Source organism: Battus philenor, unplaced genomic scaffold (assembly GCF_028537555.1).
Source record: "Battus philenor isolate CCGP_79_NKW_IND1 unplaced genomic scaffold, ilBatPhil1.0.hap1 SCAF_14, whole genome shotgun sequence".
In the NCBI taxonomy this organism is placed as follows: domain Eukaryota; kingdom Metazoa; phylum Arthropoda; class Insecta; order Lepidoptera; family Papilionidae; genus Battus; species Battus philenor.
The window spans coordinates 14,417,703-14,445,443 of NW_027181676.1; the positions used below are offsets into that span (position 1 = coordinate 14,417,703).

At 34.3% G+C, this 27,741-nt stretch overlaps 1 protein-coding gene across 1 annotated transcript in view; it reads right to left on the reverse strand.

Moving 5' to 3' along the window:
• LOC137933705 (uncharacterized) overlaps positions 1-27,741 on the reverse strand; it is a 239,088-nt gene that overhangs the window by 11,444 nt on the left and 199,903 nt on the right. The window contains exons 3-7 of the mRNA XM_068777729.1: positions 5,849-5,992; positions 4,173-4,350; positions 2,575-2,826; positions 1,833-2,081; positions 364-623 (exon numbers count right to left, since the gene is read on the reverse strand). Coding sequence (XP_068633830.1) covers positions 364-623; positions 1,833-2,081; positions 2,575-2,826; positions 4,173-4,350; positions 5,849-5,992 — 1,083 coding nt within the window. The remainder of the gene's footprint in view (positions 1-363; positions 624-1,832; positions 2,082-2,574; positions 2,827-4,172; positions 4,351-5,848; positions 5,993-27,741) is intronic.

Consider the following 27,741-nt stretch of genomic DNA (forward strand, 5'->3'; position numbering starts at 1 on the left):
TATACTACAGAATGATTGTTTATAGATTTAAAAGCTTATCTGTCTTTGTAGACTTTGTTAACAAAAGTATTTGATAGTATTGCAATATAAAAAATAAATAAATGTAACATATTTCAAAGTGACCACTTCATAAAGAGCTATATCTAAAAACTTTTTACTGACAAATCAGCTATGCATTCACTCCTTCGGAGCTTTTACGAATGTAACCAATCATACTGTTCATAAAGACTTATGCCGTCGTTCGAATTTAAATTCGAAATTTAAATTCAAAATATTTTGACACAAAAGTATAACAGCCGAAACGGCCAAACATATGGAGCGATATCACGTGAAAAGTACACCTTGGTTTTTTAATATACTTACTCGACAATCTTGACTGTGAGTTTGGCGGGGGACATGTTGTTGGCGAGCGCATGTTGGTGCATATGCAGAGCGGCCAGGCGAAGCGCCACCTCGGGCTGCAGTTCAGGGGCGAAGCGCTCCTGTGCTACATCATTGCAGCACTGCAGATAGAGGTAGTCCAGCGCAGCCAGGTCTCTCTGGGCTAGCTCCGCTGCAGAACTTGGTACGAACACCACGCGGTACAGGCAACGCATTTTATGAGACCCTGGTCTTGCTGCAATCTAAAAAACAACAAAGTCATGGAAAGTTTCGACCACTGATAGGTGTGATGTAGACAGGAGCGTAATGAGACGAAGTTTTTAATTTAAGAAGAAAACCTATGTCCAGAAGTGAACGACCTGCGGTTGAAATATAACACAGGTTATTTAAAATACTGATTGATAATTACAACTTCAGGATCACCCAGGTATTAGTTGAAGTATATCCTGGAAAGAAGCCTGATTTTGGACACCCTCGCTGTACTAATTATACATTGGATCTCTTCGTTCTGCTCTCCCAGGGTAGAATGAGTGGAAGATGAAAGCTACCTACTACTGCTGCGAACTTTTAGACACTTCTATCTTTTACTTTTAATCCTAGCGCCTATATTAATGAAAAAAAAGGAACGCTTCCTTCATGGGCGACAACAACCTGCGGCCATCTTTTCTATAATTCGGCAGAAAAGTTATGCAGACTCCAAGAAAAGGAAACCAGAGTCAGGAATAGAAAAAAGGGTAAGACTTGCAAAAGTCAAGAAAATGAATTATAATAAACTATATAAGACATAGGAAAAAAATTATTAAGAGTAAAGTTTTAAGAAAAAAAATAGTGAAATAACAAAAGAAATGTAAATCAATATAAGTAGTCTGTTATAATTAATGTATAAAACTGTGATCTAGGAGTGTAGATCAAGGAAGAAAGGAGATAGTAGAAAGATCTTCTAGCGAAGAATGAAAGATCGTGTGAAGCGTAAAAGGAATGAACGGAAGAACGAAAGAGAGTGTATAAGAAAAATTGAAAAACTCATTTAAAGTGAATTAGTAACGTCCCTCCTCACACACGGTCAGGAGGATACGAGGTCCCCTAAAACAGAGGTTATAAAAAACGCCCCTGTTAATTACGACATACAGACTATATGTTATATATATTTGAAGCGTCCAAAGCTCCTTTTTATGACCACAATACTTTCATTTTAAATCATTCAGAATTCAAATTCTTCTTGGGCATTTTTAATTCGAATTTTGAATTCGATTTGAATTCGGAAGCCATCAGTGATGTGGCCGCTGCCGTTATTAGGGTCATGTAAATTATAAATACTCTTTATACATATATGAATACACCTTCTTAGATCACTTTTGGATACCATCTTCCTTGCCAATGTACTCTGGAAGGAACTCCCCTTCCGAGCGCGTATATATTAGAAACAGGATCTTGATCAAATTTCCACCTACCCTCGCTAATGACTCCTTAGGATCCAGCAACGTCAACTTGTTCCTCCTTAGACTCTTGACGTGTTCCACCACAAGACTAAAGTGTTCATCAGCTGTGATGCACAGCTTGTCTTTGAGGCTTATCACCACGTCCGCTACAGTGGTTGTGGCGTCGTATTTGAAAGACTTCGTTTGACCGTTCTCGAGAAAGACTTTCAGTACGTTCGCCATCGGAGGTAGACATAGGTCACCTAGGGAGAATGCTGAAGGCTGAAAACAAATTAAAAGTTTTTTTATATGTAAGTAGTAATAATTTCTTGGAAAATAAAACTTAATAATCTACGGAATTCAAATTAACTAAGGTCTAAGAGATTTACAATCTGTGGTGGTTCAACCAGAGATCCCTGTGGTATCTCTAGAGCTTTGTAAAGAAGTGTAGATTTAAACACCTGCAATCTGAAGATGCATGTATTTCATGAATAAATAATAGCTTAACTTTTGTCTTCTTCTTTTCAGCCCTTTCTTTCCCTTTCTCCCCTTTTTCACCACGATGACCGACTTGACTGTATCGTCGTTTTTAAAATTACTTTTCATGCCAGCACTACCTCATCCCTACTCCATATTGTCATCCTCAGGTTGTGCGCCAGTATCAGTGCGGCGGTTGCCGTATTCACATCGAAGAACCTTGCGATCGCATATTGAGTCCGTGTAACACATAAAAGTACTAACTTCGTAATATATCAAATAATAGATGAATAATTACTGGATACATGGGCGATCCATTCAGCTGAACTGAATCCGCGAACCGCACCCTCGGAGGTTTGGCGCGCAAGCGGGCGCGTTTTGCTGCCGACAGGAGTGCAGATCTCCGCGCCTGGTTGCCGGTCCTCGCGGGCTGGCAGACCCTCAGCGTGACCCTCTCGGTGCACGCCCTCACAGCTGATATCACATGCTCCCGCGCAGCGAGGCTTACGTCCTCCCCGTTCACACATAGGATCTGATCACCTGGCTCCAACTGGAATGACATGTGAGTTTTTTTATTTACATATACAGGTTTTAGCAACAAGGCGAAGGTACTGGCGAAGGACTCTGTGTTTGGCACTAATCGGTGTAACATAACTCCTGAAGATGCCCCGTGGAGGGGTGAAACACGTGTTGAGTAATTTGGCGGTGGCGATTGTGTGATTCGCATTGTTTGCCGCATACGCATTTATCAGCGGGCTGGCGGGCGGTGCATTTTATTGCATGACTACCACTGCATGTGCGAAAGTGGCTAAATATTGGTCCTTTTCTTACTTAGGATGGACTTCCGCGAGGTAACGCCTGATTCCATTAAATATTTAAGGCGAAGGTAATCGAAACGTTATGTTACTAATGTCTATTTATATTCATTGAAAATCTTTGTTTTTATCGACATCACAATTTCATCACGACGGATTTAATTCCTAGAGATATTGATATAATACACAGGGTGATTGTTTACATGTGTAAAAAGATTAAACAATATTAGCATGCGACAGGAAAAAACTTCTCAGTGTACAAAGTGTATATGATCAGATAGTAAATAATAACTACAGTACCCGGCGATGAATATTGCACATCGACCTTTGGGAAGAGACAATCGGCTAATTTCACCTTCGTAGAGCGTTATCTCTATCGCACGATATACAACGACTGACAAAACGTCACAAAGGTAGTGTGGGACAGAGATAGTGCTCTACGAAGCCGAAATTAGCCGTTTGTCTCTATCCAAAGGTCGATGTGTATTTATCGCCGGATACTGCATTTTAAATATATAATAATAATTACGTTTTTTATTATTTCTGAAACCTTTGATTTTTGGATAGGTTGTAGCAATACATTCATCCCTTTAAATCTATTACACCTATTAATCATCATGTATAAAGTATAATATATTTGCTGTCAACTCAAAATACAGTCGTCCAATAAAAAAATAAGAAATTACAAATCGAAGGTTCTAGAACAACACCAAGAAATCCGTTAAAATTAAATATCGAATACTGATATAGAATAAATGATTTATTTTATCATGTTGGATAGACACATTTATTTTATTTATACAATATTTGTTATTTAAATTCAATGTTATTTCGTCAATTTGATTTTTTTTACTATGTAGTCAGTGGGCATGTTTTCAATATACTTGTAATCACGTATGAGATCCATATTTAAATGAGTTTGAGAGACTAGATTCAATCCGCTTCCAATCGAACTTTCTGGAAAACTATGATGGTGACCTATGTCCACAAGTGGACGTCATATGAAGTTATGGTGATAATAATGATAAATGTTGGGCTACTTTATTCATCTATGATCATAAAAATACTAAAAGTTGCTCACCTTCCCAACGCTGGGCGAATTGTCCGTGACGAACCTGACCAGAACAGGCTTCTCGGAGCCGGCAACGAAACCGAACCCTAGGTCTGGATCTCTCTCCAACACCACGTCCCGCGGAGCTGGTGGTGATTCACTCGAACAACCTTCGGGCGCCACGTATGTTGTTGTTTTGTTGACATGGCTGAGAATTAAAAATGTTTCATGTAAGTAAAAAATTTAAAAAACGATGGAGAGATAACATTCACGCTAAACATTCACTGCGTATTTAATTTTCCAAATAAATTCATTTACATATCATCGGCACGCCATGTACCTTGTCTTCCGAAATTCCCTTATCATCCATTATTCTCTTCCAGGGGCGGCTAGTGTATCGCCCGTGTGCAATGAAACCCTGGCGCCCCCTAGGCCTGACTCCCCCCCCCCCCCCGCGGCTATATCTATTAACTTTGCCGATGTAACAAGAAAGTCTTTTCATATTCCTACAAGCTAATTTATAAGTAGGTATAGCTTACAGTGTGGTATTAGTTACGGCGTTTCTTCTTATGACGGCAGAATAACACTCGTTGTTTTTATGCCTGTACCACATCTCTGTTGCGAAACTAAGCTAGCATGATCCTGCACTATAGGTTAAGCCGCCTATATTCTCTTCATTTCTAAATACTTACCATCATACAGCCTTAAGAGATTGCTTCTTAACTAACTTATTTATTATAAGTGTTGATATATCTTATTCACGGGAACCTAAGTTTACTATATGTAGGATATATATCGAGTGTTCTAAATAGACCGCCTTTACCGCGAAGTCCAAACAGGATTATTTACAAATTGGAATACTAATTTACCCTTTAAGTGAATTATAAATTAATCTGGGGCATATTAGCCGAGCTTCGGACAAGTAATTGCGGTGAAGCGACGCGAGAATACTTGATGCCTGACCTTATTCGACAAACCAACACTAATTATATCTATCTAGGAAGATATACGAATATTAAATTCAGCAATGGATTTCTTAATACTATATGAAATTCTTCTTAGGGTCAGTAGGTGTTGGAGGTAGTAACAACACGAAGTCCGAAGTAGAAGTGTGTATTTAAACTTTGCCCGTATTTATACAGACGTAAATGAACAATTTAATTTCTGGGGAATTCCCCTTTTCGATGCGCCGCTTACGATGTCGTCATTTTTCCCCTACAACTGAATAAAGGATACTTTTGAATATAATGCGCCAGGAAATTCTAGCCTTAATGTAAGTTGAAGGGTATGAACAGAATGAAGATGGAGAAGAATATATTTAGTATTTATCTACGTGAATTGGCAGTGAGTTCAGTAAAAGAATGAAAGAAACCGAAGCCTTGAAGATTGTTAAGAAGTTGCAGTGGACTACATATAGCTGGGGCTTTAAGGTTCTATAGTGATACCCATGGACCAGCAAGTGTAACGTTGGATTTCCATATGTGGACCCATGGGTGGGATAGATGACCTTGTTAAGCATATAGTAAATCACAGAATCCAGATCGCTTCCTACGGATCTTGTTGGTAATATTTTCAGGACGCTTTATGCCCAGTAGTGGACGTCTAGTAGCGAATTAGTAGAGGAAGATTGTGATGATTATATAATAGGTCAACTGATCTCTTTTAATATTCTATGAGAATGAAGAAATTAATCTAAAATAGCATACTTGATATAATAGGACTTCCCCCTGTTGTCCAAAGCCTGCTCCCATCCATATGGAAGGTCCTCGTCGCTCTCCCCGGCCGCGCTGTCTCTGATGCAGGGCCAGCTTTCAGCAGGAGGCAGCCAACTAGCGGTACGGGTCACGTGACTGTAACAAATAAACATAAATTGGTTTAAAAATTCAACGGTTAACAAATGGAATGTGAAATTTAAGAGTTATATTTTAACATGTGGTATGTTTCTGATGGTAGGATAAGGTTTTTACTACCAGGCTTATTCACATCATTGTCATGGTAGCCGATAGATGCCTACTTAAAGGTATACCGCTCCCCCAAAGATAGTCGCTCGAGTTCGAGCTATACCGGCTGTAGAATGCACGAGCGATTACCATACATATTTCACAGCAAATGAGTTATACATGCATCCTATTAATGCTTTTATATCTATAAATAATCATTCTGTAGTATCAATATTCTTCTTCTTCTTGAAGTGCCTCTCCAACTAGTGGAGGTTGGCTATAAGCTTCCTGCTCTCTTCCTTATTTTTGGTTCTGCGTAATAGCTCAGCAGCGCTGGCGATTCCGGTCCACTCTCTAATGTTACGAAGCCACGACTTCTTTCTCCTACCAACCTTCCTTTTACCAGCGACCTTTCCCATCATGATAAGTTGAAGGAGATTGTATCGTTGGTGTCGAAGAACGTGTCCCAAGTAAGCGATTTTCCTTCGTTTTACTGTGAGCATTAGTGCGCGTATATGGCCGATTCGTTTCAGAACTTCGACGTTGGTCACCTTCTGAGTCCAGCTTATGGACAGCATGCGTCTATATGTCAACATTTCGAAAGCCTCTATACGCTTACTTAAGTATCAATATTATGTCAAATCAAATATTTTTATTACCCATGTCAAGCTATATCACAAAAGTACAAGAAACAGTGGGCGTATTTCCATATTAGACGACCAACTCTTCTGGAACTACTTCTGCGACTTGATTCGATCTGGCAGTGGAGATTCAAACAGCTCTAGAGCAAGTAATCATCATCTTGGCAGCCGACAGATGCCAACTGCAAGACCCTGGACAAGGAGTCCAGCCCAGTCCAAAGACCGTCATGATGACCAATCTTGCGGTGCTCGCGACCTTGTATCGTCGGGAATACCCCCGCGTCCTCTCTTTAACGCGATGACTCTACTCTGATATATGCATTAGACCAGAGTTCCCCAAACTTTTTTGTAGTAGACCCTTTGCCATGTTTTTCCGTGTTGGGTAGACCCCCTACTTACCTGATATTGATTTCCTGTAAATTTCTAACTGTAGTGAAGTTTAGTATTAAAAACTTAAAGTAAAAACACATGTTAATTTACACATTTATTAATTGAATTTAAATGAAAACTGCTCAAAATAAAATTTTGTATCTGTTATGTAAAATATACGTAACATTAAATAAACTATAAATAAAATAACATAAGCGATAAGTCAATATTTTTAGTGAGAAAATGAACCTGATGGTTTAATAATAAATTATCAACATTTGGCGTCAATTTTGTAAGGGTTAATCTTAAATCTCCTCGGCTAATGATGTCCAGTCTGTTTCTTTTTTTCGTTGTATATTTTTTTTACTTCATAGGTACTTTTATAAATATTGTAAATGTTTTGATATTATACGATAGTATGATGTAAGTAAATAGGTACTATCAGTGTATGTGTTGAGATCCACTATCGTGGACCCCCATTTTCATTTCGTTGACTCCCAAATTTTTTTTTCGCTGACATAGACCACTTGCAGGTTGTCATAGACCCCTAGAGGTCGATATAGACCATTTTGGGAATCACTGCATTAGATCTACCGTACTCTACGGTTACCTTTTTATTTACCATTCTTTTTAAATTTCGAATCCTTTTTCCAAGACTCATAGCTTATTACATCTTTTTTAAAAAGGCTTCTTACACTGAAGACATCGCATTCGGAAGGCTTCGATTCGACACCGAATACCAGAAAAAAGGATTAAGGAGGCGACTATTGCTTCCATCATCACAGACAAGGAAGGAAATGGATACTTCCTCAGATTCTCCAGGAATGTAATTAAAGACGCAATAAATAGAAATAAGTAAGCAAAACAGTCTAAGAACAAAATGTAAATTAGAATTAAAATATAGTATGGAACAAACTAGATGTAAATAATAATAAGTGTGATAAATATATATAAGAGGAAAATTAAATAAAGAATCTGTGATATTTCAAATTGTAAATAGACCCAACTGCAGTGATTAAGGATGGATGAAAGGTTAATATAATGCAAAAAAAAGAGAACGAATTGTGGAATGAAAGAGTAGCAGGATAGATATTGTGAGGAATGGAAGAAGAGAAAGTAAATAATAAAAGAGTATAAAAAAATTAATAACAAAAACTAAAATCCCTATTCTCACATAAATAGGGGTGGTGTGAGAGATCCCTAAAACGGAGGTAATTTAAAAAAATAAATACATTTAAAAAACTTTCAAGTTAAACGGTTTTTTGATACCCAAATTTTGGTGGTTGTGGAAAAATATATACCTAAGCCGCCATATTGGAACGGCGTCCATCTTGAATTTTAAATTTTGACATAATCATCGTGTTTTACTAGTGTAGTCCTTTCATTTGATACCCATATTGAGGCGGTTAAGGAAAAATATGTAATCCGCCATTTTGTATCGGCGACCATCTTAGATTTATAATGTTATTGATTTTATTATATTGTATTGTCATCTAAATTAAATTTGTGTACCAAATTTCAGATCAATCTGACAACGGGAAGGTGCTTAAATTTCAATTTCTAATTTTGACCCAAACAAATAAATTCCGTACGGGTCAATCTAAATAAAACCGTTTAAAAACATGTAGGATATATATTATAACAGATCGTTATAAAGCATATGGCCCCAGTTCTTCCGACGGCTATATAATTTGCTGGCAGCTGAAACAACAGCCCGAAAACACCCTGTGTAATAAATAAACACACTCTAGAACATATTTTTTCTGGCACGTTTTATATCTGACCTCTTATCGGGTTTATGTAGTCGTAATGTTTTTAAAGTTCCGGCTCGAGTTTAGTACCCTTCGTGACACCTGTATTGCCCGCTATAAAAACCTACCACTTTGACTTTTTAGAACAGAGTTCCCCAAACTTTTTTGTGTCGTAGACCCCTTGCCATGTTTTTCCGTGTTGGGTAGACCCCCTACTTACCTGATATTGATTTCCTGTATATTTCTTACTGTAGTGAAGTTTAGTGTTAAAAACTTAAAGTAAAAATACATGTTAATTTATACATTTATTAATTGAATTTAAATTAAAACTACTCAAAATAAAATTTTATATCTGTTATGTAAAATATACGTAACATATTAATAATTTTTTACTTCATAGGTACTATTATAAATAAAGTAAATGTTTTGATATTATAAGATAGTATGATGTTAGTAAATAGATACTATCAGTGTATGTGTTTAGATCCACTATCGTGGACCCCCATTTTCATTTCATAGACCCCCAAATTTTTTTTCGCTGACGTAGACACCTTGCAGGTTGTCATAGACCCCTAGGAGTCGATATAGACCACTTTGGGAATCACTGGTTTAGAACAAATCTTTCATATACTCTTATCGTATAACTTGACATAGGTAGTATACATATTTGATATTTATACTATTTATACTATAGGATGTTTGTTTATATATAAAATCTTTAATAGAATATATGTATAGCTTATTTTATGACAAATATGTGTTTTAACATTTAAATTTAGAATTAAAAAATATTAAAATTATTTTTTACAATCTGTGCCTGCAGATTTTATACTACCACAAGATAAAAAAGGTAATAAAATAAAATTTACTTACTTAACATTGTAATTATTACCAGAAATCTTATTGATCGTCAACTTATTATCTATTTGTTTTATAAACTATTTTATTTTTAACTCTACTCGATTTTGCAAGTTGTACAGAAGAAGCAAGAAGAAACAACACATTTGTTAATAAAGTTAAAAATAAAAGTAAAAAATAAACAATACAGATTTATATATATACATATTATCAGATATAGCCCGAATGAAATCAAAACAACGAGGCGACATCACTGTCAAGGATTCTTATCATTTTAATATTCGTTTATTGAATAATAAGTTTTTACCGTTAATTTATTTTTAATATGCGTTTGAATTTTGTAAATTGTAATCCAATAATGTTTGTGGCGTTTTATTAAAAAATCTGGTTCCATTTATTATAAATGAATTAGAGATCTTTTGCAGTTGAATATTTTAAAATTTATTTTATATATATAGATTTTTTATTCAATATTATCTATGATAATTCAAGCTGAATATAGTCATCATCATCATCACCAAAATCATCACCATCATCATCATAACATTATCCGATCACGCATCCTGTAAAGATCACCACGATGACCGAATATGGGCTGAACGTCTACCGACTTCCTTCGAGCTTGACTGTCGTCGGCCCAAAAAGGAAGGGCCTGACCATGGTAAACATGATCATGATTGGCAGTGCCAAGGATTCTCATCATTTAAATATTCGTTTATTGAACCATAAGCTTTTCAGTCAATTTATTTTTAAAATGCGTTTTTAATTTTGTTAATGGTAGTAACACGTTATTGGCCAGTCGCATTATAACAGATTAAAAAATTATTGGAACATCTTTTCGAGTAATCACACAGGGTGATTGAAAATAGATGTAAAAGCTTTATAGGATTAATGTTTAGTACACCCTATGCAAAAACTAATGGTTTTAGAAATAATAAATAATGTAATGGGTTAAATGATTTATTTTTTATCTGTACCTTGATTTTGTACTAACAGAAGTTATTGGCTTGAAGAGTATTTTTTAAAAGGCCTCCGCCGTTTCATCCATGTTAATTTGGAAACAGAGATTTTATTTTTGTTTATTAAGTTTTTCACTTTCCTGTTTTTATTTCCATTCTCTTCTTTCTATCTTATCTGTCTTTCTATTCTTTCATTCTACTTTTTTTTTTATCTTTCTCCTCTATTCTATTTTATTCATCCATCCTCTGTCACTGCAGTTAGGTTTATTCATTTACAGTATATCCCAGATTTTATTTTAATTTTTTCACTTTTAAATATGTATTTCACAGTTTGTTTAATATGACACCTATATTTTTTATTTTTTACATTTTAATTCTGAGGCTTGAAGAGTTATAATAGAAATATATTAATGTGATTTAAATATAAACAAAGAATGAAAAAAACACAACACACCCTTCGAGTATTTTAAAGCGGAAGCTTTTTAAAATTAAAGTAAGAATAGAAATACATGCAAAAATGTTAATATTTTAACTTAGATTTAAGTTTGCGCTCGAGAAATATTTAACTAAAACTCGCAGACTCGCATTCGTATTGGAGTTTTTAGCTCAAAGAGAAATTTAACTTAATTTAAGTTTAACTTTAAACATTTTCACTTAGTTTTGTTAATTTTCATTTCATGGTTACAGTCTATACAACGCGGTAGTTTTTCAGTGCAAATAATGTTAAGTTTTATATAATTATTAACACGTCAAACGATATGTGAAAAATTTATTATTCCCATATACCTTCGGATAAAATCAAATAAAACACACATAGAAGTGAACCAAAACCCAGTTGCCTGGCTGAACGTAGTGGTTTTTAAAAATAAACTTTTTGATATAAAACCTTTTTCGATTTTGATTAAAACTATACATTTGTAACTAATTATATATACAGTAATACCCCGCTTTACGCGAGGAATACGTTCCAAAAAAAATCACGTTAACTGAAATTCGCGTATAACGAGGTTTATGATTAAACATAGTCAAAAATTATTACAAAAAAATACAAATCATTTTAATCAATCACTTTAATTCTAGGAACACTTTATGCAATACATACTCTAATTTTTTTACGGAAAAATACATCTATTGTCTTTTGGGTAACGTTTTGTTTACGTTCTTGTAAAATACGTTCATAACACCCAACACTGTTTTTAAATGTTTGACAGATGGTCAAGACACCATAGAGAAATTGATGACTACATTATATTTATATGCACTCTTTCGCGTAATTCGAGGCATTTCAGCGCGAAATTTGCAATTCGCGTTATAATGAAACCGCGTATAACGGGGTCGCGTAAAGCGGGGTATTACTGTATGTAAAAATGAATAATTTTCTGATTTTCTTTTGGCCCGAATGGACTAACACGCCAAGCTCATAGGCAGCTTGTAAAACCTAGTGTTAATGTTTAAAAATGTTTGGCAAAGCGCTGTCACAAAAACTTTAATTTTAAGTTTGTACCTTGGATACATTATTCGATATTCCCTATGTTATATGTCAGTTTTAAGTTATAAATACATAAGTAGCAAATAGAAAATATGTAAGAAAATTTTCTATGGAAAAACAACTAAATTAAATCAATTCGTATACACTTGCCTAACTTATACAGGGTGGTTGTTTATATGTGTATAAGCTTCGAAACGGTGGATATATAACTCATGTATCAGCAAGGAATTTTAATGCAACTACAATCAATTGATTATAACTGTATAAGTAAGTCATGAAATATTTACTTTTACACCTATTTCTAATCAACCTGTATAAGATGATCACTCTAAAATGTTTCACGTTTATTGATTTTTTCTGATGAAATGTGATAATAAATTGCGGCAGTAGAAATTAGATATTAAGATGCAATATTTTTTTTTTTTACTATATTATAATTACGATGTTTATTATTTCTGAAACCATTAAATGTATCATAGTGTATATATATGTTAATTGACAGCGAATGTGTTATATATTCATCGTTTTAAAGTTTTTAATTTTTACACCTATAACCAATCATCCTGTATATAGAACTACATTATAAATGAGATGCTTTGATTATTACGTCTGTCATATTTAATTTTTTTTGCTGTCAAACGATCTATAAATTCAACCTAAGAGATTTAAAGCTTTTATAAATCATCCTGTATAACAATCCAAGGTATAACGAATGCTAACAATCAGACAAATTACCTTTAGTCACATAAGGTAAACGGGTATTCCCCCGAAAATACCTTTAATTTCACACACACGGCTCCATCTCAAATAAAACTTAAAGGAACGGCCCGCGGTAGCATCGCTCTAACAAAATGCCTAATTATACCGCGGCATTTTCAGTTGAATTCATTTTATTTTCCACCGAATATAACTCGGCGAAGTTCAATTTTCATACAAGCATGTTTTAAGAAATCCTAAATTTTCCTTTTGAAATTTTATTTATACCAAAAACTCGAGTGTGTACAATCATATTTTAAAATATTTTTAGAGCTTTTAAAATTTATATGAAAACATTTTTGTAAACAAAACTGTTTACGTATATAAAAACTAATGAAGAAAAGGACCAATATTTAGCCACTTCCGCACATGCAGTGGTAGTCGTGCAACAAAGTGTACCGCCCGCCAGCCCGCTGATAAATGCGCGTGCGGCAAGCAATGCGAATTACACAACTACCACCGTCAAATCACTCAACACGTTTTTCATCTTCAGGAGTTATGTTACACCGATTAGTGCCAAACGCAGAGTGACTCTGTGGCTATCGTAGAGGGGTGAAATTTTAAGGTTGTATGTATTTTTGTATGTTGTATCATAAAAAAATAAAAACAAAAAATTTCGTCAAAAAAAAAAATACGGGTGAACAACCCTTATCACTTAGGGGTATGAAAAATAGATAGTAGCCGATTTTCAGACCTACTAAATATGCATATAAAATTTAGTAAAAATCGGTCAAGCCGTTTCAGAGGAGTTCAAGTTCGAACACCGTGACACGAGAATTTTATATATTAGATTCTACCAAATGACAGGTTGTGTATAAAAATAATTCTTCCTGAAAATTGTTCACAGGCACTTACGCCTGATCAAACATGTTAAGTAAGCGAAAAGTCTTGAATAACGACTTCCGAAATGTAAGATGACGGAAAACAAATTTTGTCGTCACCTGATGTAACATGGAACCATTCGTTCTCACCTACCCCCACTTACCGTCTCCCCTCTCCTACACGCCCGCAATATTTTTTCTCCGCACGCATTTCACGGTAATGATGTAAAACGTAGATGACATCAAACGTGTTTGCACTCAGCTGAGACTGAGTTGTTTCGGTGAAATATGAATTTTTTATGTCAATTTTATAAATTCACATATTAAGGCTCTGCGAGATATCTTATACCATTTATTACTTAGCTATAAACCTAAAATCAAAAGTATATAAAATGATATAATTCATTTTTAACTGATCGAAATGTTTGAAACTTGCTTTGTTCAATCATTTAGATAATCTTAATATATATAAATCTCGTGTCACAATGTTTATACTCAATGGACTTCTAAACCACTTAACCGATTATAATAAAATTCGCACACCATGTGCAGTTCGATCTAACTTGAGAGATAGGATAGTTTAAATCTCAAATTATAGTCGCAATTTTAATTTATTGCTTATTATTGTCTGTTATTATTTGACAGTCACAATTATCTGTTAACTCCAAATGATTCTAACAGATGTCGATACCTTTCGACTGGGTTGAGTAAGTAATCAATAGATGGCGCTGCTATGGTAAATCTACGAACGTGTCATATAAGCTACATTTTAACAGCATAATTACCACGTGTTGTTGACGCTATAAAATTAATTAAATTTATTTTGTAGTGAACGAAATACCGTATAATTCAATTATTTCCACTTTTTAAATTTTCCCAGCAACGCGTGGCCGGGTCAGCTAGTTATATATATATATATATATACACATATCAAACATTGTTAAATCTTCTTTAAAAAGAGCAACTGTCAAAAGTTTTTTTGACTAATTTCTACTTGAATAAAATTATTATGAATTTGAATTTAGAACGGATTTTACGTAATTCAACCAGTAAGACGCGTTAAGCGTGCGTTTTTTTTAAGTGTAATAACTCTAATGTAATATAAAAAAATTATAAAACTAAGCTAGAATATACTTCTAGTAGATAAAAGCAGTACGAAACTCGCGACATAGGTGTGGTACAGTGTACAATAAACATATAACACGTGTAAATAAACAAGTTACATTTCTTATAACACGGTGCTACACAGATTGATGGGATAAAGTTGTAAAAGCTTCACTTAGGTGAATGTATAGCTCTTTCTACAAACAGATTTCAAGATTTTACACAATTTTCAAATCACCCTGTAAATTATGGTCACTGTAAAACTCTATTAGAATGCGATAGGCCGAAAACTCCAGGCAGTACGAATTCTACAGGGAAACAATGATTAATTTTAATATGTAGTCATACGAAATAGCTTTTTACGCATTGCGTTGTATCATAGAAAACTTGAATCTAATGATGTTTTTTTATACATACAACATACTTTAAATTTTAGACAGCATATTGACGATTCGTTATAGTTGTAAACACTTTAAAGGGATGAATATATGACACATTCTTTTAAAACCAATGGTTTCACAAAAAAACAACACAATGATCATATCGTAATGACAACAAAAATGTAGATGATTTAAAATAAAGTAATGATAAAATAATCATGATAAAAAATAACGTAATGATAATAGATTAATTCATAATTAAAGAAATAACATGATGGTAATTAATAATTTCATGATAAAATAACGTAATAATTATAAAAAAAACATGTTAAAAATAACGTAATGATAATAAATAATTTCGTGATAAAAAATAAGTTAATGATAATAATTAATTTGTTAATGATAAAAAATAACGTAATGATTAAAAATAGCGTAATCATAATAAATAATTTAATGATAAAAATAACGTAATGACAATAAATATTTTCATGAAAAAAATAACGTAATGATAATAAAAAAATTCATGATACAAAATAACGTAATGATAATAAATTATTTAATGATAAAAAATAACGTAATGACAATAAATATTTTCATGATAAAAAATAACGTAATGATAAAAAATTAAGTTACTCTATGTTATATACAAATATACTCATTTGTAGACGTATAGAGCAATTGAATTTCATTTATCTTGTAATTTCCTGATCGTCGGAGCATTCTGGAACATTCCCGACGACCGTAACGACAACTGGATCCATCAATTCAGGATCTTGCTAAAGCGACTCAACAGCAACTCAAAAATATACCCTAACTTCAACAGTGTAAGGTGCAAAATGTCTTAAAGTAGGTTAATGGAAGTAATTTTAGCTTGGAGAAACGAAAGAGGATTATTACAATGGGCTTAGCATCGTTTTAAACGTTTAGAGTCAAAGAAAATGAAAAATGAAAAAGAAAATACGTTCACATAAAGTAGGTTAGAATTTCTGTTTGTAAGACATTTTACTTTACATTTACATTATATTAATATAGGCATAGGCCATCTAAGATATTGTTACGTACTGTGGGTTCTGACTTGTAATGAAACACCACTGGTTCACAAGGAGTCCTTTATTCACAAATCAGATGGTCACCCTACTTTAATACAAAGTTTACTTTCGCTTACAAATCGATCTAGAAATCATTGTCTAAATAACTTACCAAATAGTCACTTTGTATGACTGATAGTAGATCTTAATCTTATAACTCTGAAAACAACACTGAATTGTCGTCGTGGGGAGTACACTTATTTATACTACGGATAAGGTTCTTGTAAGTTCGAGATAGTCCTCGGTTAGAATTTTCGAGAACCGTACACAAAAAAATTATGAATAACGTGTGTGCGTCACGCGTGTTCACGAACACGGGAATCGAGCCAGTGATCTATCATTGCAAGCACTCAGTCTTCAGGGCTAAGATATGTTTATTATTAATGATATATACATATAATATTATAAGTGAATTTTACTGAACTGTGTAATGTGTTTCTGTGTCTGTTAGCTACGATTTGTGTATGCGCAGAGTGCGGTGGTACTACATATATATATATAAGTAGTTTTCCAAAGTTAAATTCACACGACTACATTTTTATCAAGTTTTTTTTATATCAAGTTTTATTTCTAATCAGCAATATATACACCTTTCGTTAACTAACAACAATCTTTTTCCATCTATGCCATCTAGTATACAAATTTTCAATGTTGGAGCGGAAACAAATGAATCAGGTTTTCTGTACAATATGTCGACAGAAACGATATATGTTCTATTGGATTAATTAGCAATAAGTTTTGACAGCACGTCACTTTGGATATATTTATATATTTTATTTTGATATTAAAAATTCCAAACAATAATGCGCTTTAAATTGCCTTTTTTATTTTCCCTTTTAAGTATAGGTATTCCGATTAAAATTCCATTCTAGAGGGTCAAAGTCCATCGCCCTGAATGCCTGAACCCGACCGGACAATAGAACGTCGAATAATTCAACCGGGGCTGCTGTTTCCGATTATTGGATACTAGCTTCCTTCCGGTTAAAAGGATATCGTATGACCGGATGTCTGATTGAAGGTGTACACGTATTAATATTATTTATTTCAATCTATAAATGAGTAATAAATACACTTTTTAGAAAAGTTTTGCGAGATTAAAAATATGACAATACGATATTTATGTTTATGGTATATGCTTTAACATTCCTTGATTCCAGATTCGCATCCAAAAGACGTAATCACGTGACCTTATGTGAAAACCTTAATAAACCTTCGATCAGCTTACCGGACCTTCTCAAGAAAAAATCTACAGCAGAATCTTTTGATGAGTTGGCCCGGCACATTGTCCTAAACCTCCAGGCGTTTAACGGTCTGTAGCGCTTGGGCAGCGACTTGAAATAAAATAATGTAGCAACTAATATGTAATTGAGTATTTCAAATTGTATTGTTTATATATATATATATATATATATATATAATTTTAGCTTTATTTACCCATAAGAGAAAATTGTGTAAGAAAAATTGTAAAAAATTATGAAACGCTGTCGTGCCTCGCAGCTGGGAGAAGAAAGATCCGTTTATCTGGCAACCAACTGTCTGCGTTTAATTTAAGCGAAAAATAAATATTGTAAAAAAAAAACACTAGCGATACAAATTAGAATTTAAAAAAAAAAATTTCTTGAGGGTGGAGTTTTATAGGATCCATATACTAATATTTAATGGACCTCTATTAGGCGAAAGAAATCTTCTTATAACACGATAGATACTCATTGAACACCGCTCTCGCACTGCGAGCATATTGTGAAAACGATAAAAACGAAAAAACCGGTCCGAGTTTGTTGTAGACTCATGACACTATCATATGAAAGAATTTGAAACCCTTCCATACTGGAATATCACCTGTTTCAATTGAACAATTCCGGCTTTCTTCTATACACAAATGATCACTGTGAATAATCCTTAAAGGAAAACAATGTACACCAATACCTCGCTTTGCGTCGTTTCGTTTTGCATTTTTTTTTTCGAAGTTGCGTCGCTGCTTAATTAGTACTAATTTTCACTGTGCGTCGTGTGCGTATTTTTAATATTTTTTTTAATTTTCTTTTTTTTCCTGAAAGATGGCTACATTTTTGTTTCTTATTGCGCCATGCCATCAAAACTCGGAGATTCTCTTACTAACTAAAAATCAACGCAATTTTAATACATTTTTATTTTCACTTTGTTTTGCTATTTTTAAGAGTTCAGTTTCAATTACGTAGTATTTTGTATTGTAGTGCGTTGTGCTTTTTTTTTAAAAGAGGATAATAAGATTATATAAATTTTTACGTCTTGTTTCTAGTTACAAAAAAGGTAAATATTATTCCAATTTATTTATTGGCAGAGTTATATTATTTTTTTTTTAAATGTTTACTTTGTTCAATTTTCGTTTTAAAAAGTAGTATTTTCGTAACCCTGGAACCTATCTTCGATCTTTACATGGTTTGCTATAGAAAATCTTAATTCACTTTGCGACGTTTCAATTTGCGTCGTGTTTTTTTGAAAAGTAACCACGACGCAGAGGTATTAGTGTATGTCTGAAATCAGTAGCTTAGTACATCAATAGATGGCGCTAGTATTTTCTCACATTATAAGAAACACTTCTGTGGAATAGAACTTCAGTTTCCGTGAGCTTCCGACTCCCGTGTAGTTCCCGACCGCAGTAGTCCTCGCTTCGCATAACTTACACTACACCTCATTCACTACACTACACACCTGCAGTGGTGTAGTCCCTGTTCGTGTGTGCGTCTAAGTTGTAACTTTATTTGTTTATATTGTTTAGACCGCGGACCTCCTGTTTCCGTACAAAGCCTAAATTGGCTAGCTGTACAACTTCAAACATCAAATACATCTAAAAAACTTAATATTCATTATGCATTCTTCCATCAAATTAAATAAATACATTTAAAAAGCTTTTAAGCTAAACGGTTTTTTGATACCCATATTGTGGTGGTTGTGGAAAAATATGTACCTAGTCCGCCATATTGGAACGGCGTCCATCTTGAATTTTAAATTTTGACATAATCATCGTGTTTTACTAGTGTAGACCTTTCATTTGATACCCATATTGAGGAGGTTAAGGAAAAATATATAATCCGCCATTTTGTATCGGCGGCCATCTTAGATTTGCAATGTTATTGATTATTTTATTTATTGTGTACCAAATTTCAGATCAATCTGACAACGGGAAGGTGCTTAAATTTCAATTTCTAATTTTGATCCAAATAAATTCCGTACGGATCGAACTTAATAAAACCGTTTAAAAATGGACAACGATACAACAAATTACTTGTTAAATGTCTTGAAAAAATTTCTCATTGATCTGTTAATTTAAGCGACATATATAATTTTAAGCCAATATTAAAGACGGTTCCGTAAAAATTACAGTAAAAATACTACACGTACGAGGAAAGATAATTACCATTTGAATGCTATAATTCGAAGCGCCGCGGAACTTGCGGGCTGTGAGATATAATAAAAAGTGGACAAAGAGCTGGAAAGTCGGTCGCGCAGGTCTCTGGATGCAACGTGGAATTTGCATAAACCGTAAAGGCCAGAGATCATATTTTGTCGGGATAAAGCTCGCTAAGGTAGCGACTAAACTGACAAAAGTAGCGGGAAATATCTATTTTTTTCCGAAAAAGACTTCGTTAGAAATTATGCAACCAATTTAAAATATTTGTTAAACAAACACTCGTAATAAATCTTATTCGAATTCAAAATAAATGAATCGTCGATTATTTTAACATTATAAGTAGTAAGCTACCACAGATTAAAAACGCTAATCTATTGAGAAGATTTGATCAGGAAGTTGTTCAAGAAGTCCACTATCAAGAAGTTGTTTTAAATAAAATTTAACAATTTTTGGTGTTTACGTTATAATATCAACCATGTAAATAAATCAACAAACCATATTTCACATATTTCGATCAACTAAAACTTTTTTTCGTGGCGAAATCCTACATGGGATGTCCCTTCGCTGCGAGGGCAAAGAAAGGATTATGCTTGACTCCTACCAGCTCAAAACCGCACAGTCTTCTTCGACGCTTATTGATAACTACGGGAGCGCCTTCGCATACTACCGTAGTTTCAACAGCGGTGACGTAATGCGTCAAGTCTGGGTAGGTATATACGTACGGGGAATCACCCTGAATCCGTCGTCAAGGCTCTCCGACGTCCAAGTCAACGTCGACGATCAACTAAAACCTAACCTAACTATTCTTCACCAATATCCTCTTTGCTTAAATAAGCACTCCCATTTACAGAACCAGGCATAATAACCAAACTCAATGTAGTTGGATTTATTAAAAGATAACGCAAAGGGGAACGTTTTAATTATTTATACTATTCTAGTATCAAATAAACCACCATCCTAGCATCCCTGACTATTGATATACCTCCGTGGTTATCTCTTTAAAATATTTATATTTTAATTTAAAAAAAATAATAAAGAAATCGCAATCGCTTATCATAGAGACAGCGGCCTGCCCGCACGCCGCCATTGGAACCAACAATGGTGGATTTACCCCATTGTCTCGCGTTATTATTGTACCACAGAGCTCACGTCCCGTATTATTTTCGATACGTTTTTTCATCCACAGACTAATGTCGGATGTAGCAAACGTGGATTTACGATTTCATTGACAAAGATAAAAAGTCACGTGTTTACTTACGTTAGATACTGTATGAAAATTAATATCTGATTTAAGAAATCTGTGAATTGTCTATGGTAGAGTAGACACCTAATATAATTGATGAAGGGCCATCATTATGATCATATCGGCTGATAGACGCAAAGACCGGGCAGGAAGACGGAAAGACCGGGCAGGTAGACGCAAAGACCGGGCAGGTAGAAGCAAAGACCGGGCAGGTAGACGCAAAGACCGGGCAGGTAGACGCAAAGACCGGGCAGGTAGACGCAAAGACCGGGCAGGTAGACGCAAAGACCGGGCAGGTAGACACAAAGACCGGGCAGGTAGACACAAAGACCGGACAGCGCAAGACGTCTTGGTAGACGTCTTGCGCTGCCCGGTCCATCCGAAGGAGAAAGCTTACCTCTGCAATACATTATCATTGAATATGTCCCTATAACGACTGGCCCGCTTTATAGGCGACATTCCCATGGCTAATACTATAGCGGGTAGGTATGGACTCGTTATTTTCAAATAGTCACTACGAATAATCACTGTTAAATATTATAATATTGTTATTAAATATTGTATATACTGTTCATATTATCCAATTCTAACAAGACAAGGATAGGGACACAGGTATTGTCTGATCCAATAACCATAACTATGTCCTAAAGCGGTTGACAGACGTTCGAGTAAGTACGCGAACTTTAAAACTGTCGCACAAGTTCGACAGTGATTTAACCGTTTTTAAGTTTTCTCGTAACCGGCTTCGCTTCATCGAGCCGTGAGCCGCCATATTGTTTATGAATCCAAAGTACACGTGATATCTACGATTTTGCGTTATTGTTTTTACGTCATTGGACATTATAAGTGATTTTCGTAGTCATTCACACGAGTGTAAAAATTATAGATAAATGCAATTAGTATAAATATAGAAATAAACATTATTATTTACTTTCTCGGGAGTCTTGTAGCAGAATTTTGTTTTTATATACGATTATTTCAAAAAAGTAACAAGCGTTGCGGAGAAAAGAAGGTAGCATAAGAATTATGGAATGTGCGGATTCTTTACGAAAGATGTTTTAAGTGTTAAGTTAAGAGTAGTGATTTTACGTACCTACTTGAACTTAAATAAGTTGATATTCGACAGATACATAATATATCAAGGCTAAACTTAATTCAATTCTAGGTGCAGAGGTTCTGTGAACACCTAGCCATGAATCAAGTTTAATGCGTGTGAACTAGATCACAAGGATCCGTTTTGAACAGAGTATACAACTCAATGAAAGACATTTAGATAATATACTTTATATAAAGTATAATCCGCATTTCTATTTTACCGTTCAATGCTTTTATTAAAACTACTTATTAAATACAAGATTTTATATTTAAATTTGAAAACATAAATCTGCTACCAGACACTCCTTAAATTACTAGATAAAGATGAAATTGATATCAAATTATTAAGGGAACTGGAAAGTAATGTCGTTTCTGTCGACATGTTTTACAAAAAAAAACCGAATGATTTTGACCGTTGCGGCATTGATTTGTATACTAGACGACAAAAAGTTGTTGATAATGAACGTGAATATATTGTTAATAAGAAATAAAAACTTGTTAGAAATGTAGTCGTGTGAATTTAACTTAAGAAACTACTTTCTAAGCTTTCGAATTAATATTATAACATACTATTACGTACTGTGGGTTCTGACCTGGAATGAAACACCACTAATTCACAAGGAGTCCTTTATTCACAAATCAGATGGTCACCCTACTTTAACACAAAGTATACTTTCGCTTAGTCCAAACTACGCTTCCAAATCGATCTAGAAATCACTGTCCAAATAACTTACCAAATAGTCACTTTGTGTCACTGACCGTAGATCTTAATCTTATAACTCGAAAAACAACTCTGAACTGTCGAAATGGGGAGTACACTTATTTATACTACGGAGAAGGTTCTAAGTAAGTTGGAGATAGTACTCGGTTAGAATTTCCGAGAACCGTACACAAAAATTCATATATAACTTTAAGGTCACGCGTGTTCACGGCAGTTCTTGATCGTATGATTCCGTGTTTATTGTTTAAAGCAGTACCCCAAACATTTTTGTTTCGTAGACCCCTTGCCATGTTTTTCCGTGTTGGGTAGACCCCCTACTTACCTGATATTGATTTCCTGTAAATTTCTAACTGTAGTGAAGTTTAGTGTTAAAAACTTAAAGTAAAAACACATGTTAATTTATAAATTTATTAATTGAATTTAAATTAAAACTACTCAAAATAAAATTTTGTATCTGTGTCACAAAGCGAATACCAACATCCTACAACTTAAAAAATTTTATAAACATATATAATATTTTTTTTACTTCATAGGTACTTTTATAAATAATGTAAATGTTTTGATATTATAAGATAGTATGATGTAAGTAAATAGGTACTATCAGTGTATGTGTTGAGATCCACTATCGTGGACCCCTATTTTCATTTCATGGACCCACAAATCTTTTTTCGCTGACGTAGACCCCTTGCAGGTTTTTATAGACCCCTAGGGGTCGATGTACACCACTTTGGGAATCACTGGTATAGAGGGTTCTGTAACTCGTGCTTTGTAACAATACAATGAAACATAACGAACCGTAAAGTCTATATCAAAACAAAAATATATTACGTAATTACATTTACAGTTTAATTTCATAACATCTGTGAAGTTCACCCGAATGATTCGATTTCCGGGCGGCCAGCTGACCGGATGTAATATATACATCTGCTTCTATTTAATTAAATATTTCCGAGCTAGTTATTTAAGCAAATTTTCTATAATAAATTGTTAGCCTTTTTATGCATAATAACTAATATACTGGTATAAATGTGGTGCTGGAGATGGATGTTCAGAATACCGTGGACCACGCACCTAACCAACGCTTCGATCCTCAAAGAACTCAACATAAAAGTGAGGTTATCTGTGCCAATGTGAATCCTAAAGTTCTTTTGACATGTCACTCGTAATGAGGTCTAAATAGAAAGTTTAGTGGTGCAAGGAATAGTGGAAGGAAGCGATCCCGTGGATGCTCTCCAGCAAGATGAACAGGCATCATCCAAACTGTCACTAATGAGACAGCAGACCAGGAGCACTACTTTGACAAGAGTGCACAACTGATCAAGATTTACACCAATACCTCGCTTTGCGCCGTTTAGTTTTGCGTTTTTTTCGAAGTTGCGTCGCTGTTTATTTAGTACTAATTTTCACTGTGCGTCGTTAGATTTTCGAGGTTGCATTGTTTTGGGTTCAAGTCCTTAATTTTTTTTTTTCTAAAAGATGGCAACACTTTTGTTTCTATTGCGCCATGCCATCAAAACTCGTGGATTCCCTTTCTAACTAGAGTTCAGTTTCAATTACGTAGTGTGTTGCAATGTAGTGTGTTCTACTTCTTTTAAAAGAGAATAATAAATGTTTATAAATTTTTACGTGTTGTTTCTGGTTACAAAAAAGGTTGGCACTTTGCGGCGTTTCAATTTCCGTCGTGTTTTTTTGGAACGTAACCACGACGCAAAGTGAGGTATTGGTGTATATGTAAACGATATAGCTGATAGCTGATGCAAAAGGCTTTATATCAACGAGACCTCTTTACAATTTCTTTCCAAGATATTAATTGTCAGTTTCAGGTCATTGACGTTCATTGCAAGGCTTATGCCTTCTACAAAGATATTTATGTGAGGATATATAGTAATCGCCACGCTTGGTAGACGGGTTGGCGATCGCAGTGTGGTATGTAGTACGCAGTTCATCCTCTGGAAACTTGGTATTGTGGTACGCAGAGGACGCTGCTGTGTATCCTCTAGAAACTTGTTAGTGAGAAACAATCCTATGTAATTAATGCTATAAGATTGTATCCCGGAAAACGAACTCGCGATCGTAGATAGTTTCATTTCCTAACCGCTGAGCTGCAACCGTGTTTTGTATTATTAATTAAAACTACTATAGATTTAAAATCTTACTTATTATATTATTAAGAACAGTTTTTTTTTGCATCGCTTTTAAATTTAATTTATAAATTTTGTTAAAATAACTTCCAATAATCTTTAATCATCAGTTTAAAACAACGCCATCTATCGAGAACATTTAACAACAAAATTACAAATTAAAAGTTTTTTTTTTTAAATTAGAAAAATATGTTTGCAAACTTCTTTATTGTGAACGTATTTTAAATAGAGCGACATATCTTTAGGTAGAGCTTGTGTGTGTGTATTTAGGAGGACCGAAAAGTAATGTCGTTTCTGTCGATATATTTTACAGAAAAACCGATTGATTCGTTACCGCTCTGGCATTAATTTTGTATACTAGATGGCAAAAGGTTGTTGATAACGAAGGCGAATATATTGTTGATTATAAATAAAACTTGTTAAAAATGTAGTCGTGTGAATTTAACTTAAGAAAGCGACATTACTTTCCAGTCCACCTAAATTTAGTCATTCGCGACAACCCTATTCGTATTATCGATTTTCTCCCATCACTGTCGGGACTTCATACAATTTGCTAAATTGACTCGACGCCTCCGAAAGTGGTCCAATTTATTCAAATACGTAGGTGTAAGAATTGGCTGAACCAGTTAGGCTCGACACAATATGTATCGTAGACATAAATATTCGTCAAACTATTTTAGTTATAAGGTTTTATATTATGTAGTGTTGCCATGTTTAAATAAAATTATTGATTATGATTGGTTACAGATTTAAACACTTTAAGATAATATATTTATATTTATTGGAATCAGGCGTTACCTTGTGGAAGTCCATCCTAAGTGAGAAAGGGACCAATATTTAGCCACTTCCGCACATGCAGTGGTAGTCGTGCAACAAAGTGCACCGCCACAGCCAAATTACTTAACACGTGTTTCACCCCTCCACGGTGCATCTTCAGGAGTTATGTTACACCGATTAGTGCCAAACACAGAGTCATATATGATATATTTATAGCTTATTTGTCAGCAAAAAGTATAAAATATTTTATATTAATCTCAAATCATTCTGTATAAAATGGTCAATTTGAAACTCCCTTGCGACATGGCCAAGAGACGGTCAAAAAACTTCTCAGGTCCATCACAGGGTTCTCACACAACACCATCACATCACACTCGCTGCAGACACTCACAACAAGCGCTTACACAGCACCAGCGACCACTTCTCCTGCAACACTACGCACAGAACACACTACTCACCACAGCCAGGGCCGCCGGCTTCCTAACCGTGAACAGCGTGGGTGAACCGAGGTTGGATCCGGATCTCTCCTTGTCTCGCCTGTGGTCCACGCTGCCGTCCCAAGCCGCACACACAACATCAACACTACATAGCTCTACTCGGGTAGAGCGGTTTACTACGTGCGAATGTCATCGTACAACTGGAACGCGTCTGTCCAGCTTCTGTTTCATTTTTAAGTTCACGGACCCTTCCGCTCCGTGAACTCAGTTCTCATGAAGCTGTAAAAGCCCCCGGACTAACATAACATAACATAGCATCAGTTTCAACCCAAACCAAGACTTTTGACATACTAATAACTTCTGTCAGTGAAAAGTCTGAAATAACAGATAATAAATAATAATAAATTATAACATGTAGTAACCCTAATTTTAAAAACACTTTTCCTGCTATATAATTATTACGTTCATTATTTCTGAAACTGTTATTTTTGGACTACTGTATGTTTATATATGTATATGAATTGACAGCAAATGAGCTATACATTTACCCATTTAATGTTTTTACATCCATAACCAATCAGCCTGTACAAAAAATTCACAAAAGTAATAAAATTTAAGAATTACAATCACATAAAAACAAGTAGTTACCATAGAACAAAGCTTCAGAACTTAACGAAACAAAAAAATGACATACTGTATCACGAACAGATCAAATTCAAGTAAAATCAATTCGAATTTAAATATAAAAAAAAATATTTTGCAGTTCTCTAAGAATTATGCTGTCAAATCTTAATTAAAGATTAAGATTTGACAGCATAATTGTCAAATCTTAATCAAATGACAATGGAAAATTTATATAAACGAAATAGTTAGATAAACAATTAAACTGAGAACTGGCTAATGTTAAAAACTGCAATAAAAAACGGAGGAGGCATTTATCTGAAACTTTCTGCTACACTTCACCTTGTAATGTAAATATTTAACATTGACACATCGTACACTTTGCTATTAATTTTTACCAGGCGCTTCAATATTAAATTTCTAATATATCCCCTTCAATTCTTTCGTACAACTACAATCGGGATTCACAAGGTATTTAACGAAACGCCAAATTTATCTTCATGCTAGCTTTATTGCAACAGAATCAATTTTCAAAACATGACAGTTGTCAAAATAATACCTTCTGTCACTGTCATTTTTTAGTTTCGAAATCAACAGGGTTGTATTATTTTACGTGTAGTGGTTTTCTGGCGCGTTAGCAAGCAGTATTAGGCATAAACAGATGGCCGTTAGAGCCTTAAGATTCTGAAGTGGAGACCACAGACCTGTAAAACGCTGAAAAATATATACGGGATGTCTATGTAAAATAGTGGACTTATGTAGATTTCCAATAAGAGCAATTACAGTCTGTCAATTCTCTTTTCTGTCGACTTTAACAAGGTCAATTATCCACATTATGATGGAAGTGGTTTTCGCTTCAGGCTATATCGTTAAGTATCTCTAATTATGAACATGTTGTAACTATATTATAATTATAAAGTTGTCACTGTTCAAAACTATATAATTCTGTTTGTATTATTGATTTTGTTAGTAACTTTCTCAAGCTTTAACAGAATTTCCAATCTGAAAATGTTGTGG